This window comes from Diospyros lotus, chromosome 6 (assembly GCF_014633365.1).
Source record: "Diospyros lotus cultivar Yz01 chromosome 6, ASM1463336v1, whole genome shotgun sequence".
In the NCBI taxonomy this organism is placed as follows: domain Eukaryota; kingdom Viridiplantae; phylum Streptophyta; class Magnoliopsida; order Ericales; family Ebenaceae; genus Diospyros; species Diospyros lotus.
The window spans coordinates 12,127,179-12,129,239 of NC_068343.1; the positions used below are offsets into that span (position 1 = coordinate 12,127,179).

The following is a 2,061-nucleotide window of genomic DNA, read 5'->3' on the forward strand; positions in this document are numbered from 1 at the left end:
AAAACCAACACAGATGAATTCCAGCTTTCCCCATTTCTCTCTTCGTCTGCTTGCTTGCTCATGCCGAAACCCAAACCAGTATGGAAGGCCCAATAGATAGATAACTACAGTAGCTTTTTGAGCATCCCAATGGATCCCTACTGGCCCGGCTGACAATTAAAATGTCAGCAAGTACTACTATTAGCGGAAGAAATAATAATAATAATAAGAAGAAGAAGAAGAAGAATTTTTATAAAATATTATTGATAAAAATAATGAAGCTTATTTATGTTTTATTATTAAGGAAAACACCATCAAAGTGGCTTAGCTCTATCTCTTTTGGTTATTCCGTTCGTTTGAATTGTTTAGTTGTACAGAAAATCTATATAGGAATATTAATTTTTCTTTAAAAAATGCTAATTTTAGCTTTAAAGGAAACGGGATAAAAGAAAAAAGCCCACGAATTCACAATTCATGAATATGCCGCAAATACTGAATATTTTTATTCATATATGATGCATGCAAGTACATCGCGTACACACTAGATTCCTGTGATATGAAGAATCACAGTCACTTATTGATACGCTTGTTAAGTAGTAATTAACATGGCGTCGGAAGCCATTTTTATTTAATCATTGGCCCAGCAAAGCGGTATCAGCAGCAACTGAGGGGGCTAATTAAGCCTAAGCAAAAGGCTTCTGGTTGTTGCAGTCGAGATTGTTGCCATAGCTCACGCCCAAAATGTTACAGTATCTCTTGTAGAATCCAATCCGGTTGTCAGCCTGCGCATTAGCGCCTTTGCCGCATTCGATTCCGCCGTTGATGATGTTGGTGGTCATCCCATAGCCAGGCACCCTTCCGGCTGCTGTATCCGCCGGAGAGGACGCCCATTTGCCGGTAATGACGTCATGGCACGAAGGCTTCGGTGACTGTGGAGTCATCCAGAACCAGAAGGCTGTCTTGAAGGATATGGTTGCGTCGGTTGCAACGAGGTCTGGATTATGCAACAAGTCCGACCCTATGGCCTTCCCGGCTGGACCATAATTGTAGTTGCTGCCAAGTTCATGATGCATCACGAGAATTCAGCTTATCATGATTAATTCACAAAATGAGAGAGAGAGAGAGAGAGAGAGAGAGAGTTACTCACTATGAGATTTGGATAGGGCCTCGTCCAAAGTACTTCTTGCCAGGAGCACAAGGCCACTGTCGATTTTGGACACAGTAGTCAGAATTGCCTTGTTCTCTAAGAAAACAGTACCCCCAAGCATATGGGCCATCTGGTGCAGACGCCCACCCACCTATATATATATGTGTGTATATGATCCATTCATGTCAATAATTAATTATTTCAGTATAAATAAGAAACATTAAATTTTCCGAACCTGTTATTATTTAATCTAATTAAAAACATAAGAGCAAAAAAGAAGAACGTACCGGTAGTTTCGTGAGAAGTCTGAGCAAGAAAAGCGGCGATCTCTCTTTTGCGGGTGTTGACATCTCCGGTAGTTCCGAAAGGTGCGAAGGACTTGGCGGCAGCAATGAAAGCCTCGTAAGTGTAGAACCCTTTGCCCTGGCAGTTGCCATCATTGCGATGCTTCAACATCTTCTCGAAGAGGCCTTTGCTGATAAGAGAACCAATGTCGTCTTGGGCCGCCGACTCTCCCACCAGGGAGATAACGCAGCACAAAGCTAGTGCCCACAACAACCTCATTTTCTTTTTCTTTTTTAGTACTGATAAGTTTGGTGTGGTTGGGATGGTGGAAGTGGGTGGCTATATATAGGCATAGGAGTGAGAGGAGGGCGGGTTGTTCATGGGAATATGCAATGGCCTGCTTGAAGAATTTTCTACCAAAGTTCTTTTCCCAAAAATTTTCATACAAAGTAATGTGATAATTCATCACCGACAAACATATTAAAAAGAAAGAATTTATCACAATTATGAAAATATCAATTTTGTATCATAATTTTTGTAAGGCTTCCATAATTCCAACAGGGCGCAGCCCATAATTAAATTATTTTTTATAAAAAAATAATTTTTAATAATAAATTAATAAAACAATTATAGTCCATCTCAAAAAATAA

General features: G+C 39.9%; 1 protein-coding gene across 1 annotated transcript; it reads right to left on the reverse strand.

Moving 5' to 3' along the window:
- Window positions 1–460: 460 nt before the first annotated feature.
- LOC127803438 (basic endochitinase-like) lies at window positions 461–1,733 on the reverse strand. Its single transcript, XM_052339654.1, has 3 exons — window positions 1,414–1,733; window positions 1,127–1,277; window positions 461–1,032 (listed from the first exon to the last, which is right to left on the reverse strand). The coding sequence occupies exons 1-3, from the start codon at window positions 1,688–1,690 to the stop codon at window positions 663–665; spliced, it is 798 nt and encodes a 265-aa protein (XP_052195614.1). The 5' UTR covers window positions 1,691–1,733; the 3' UTR covers window positions 461–662.
- Window positions 1,734–2,061: the final 328 nt, after the last annotated feature.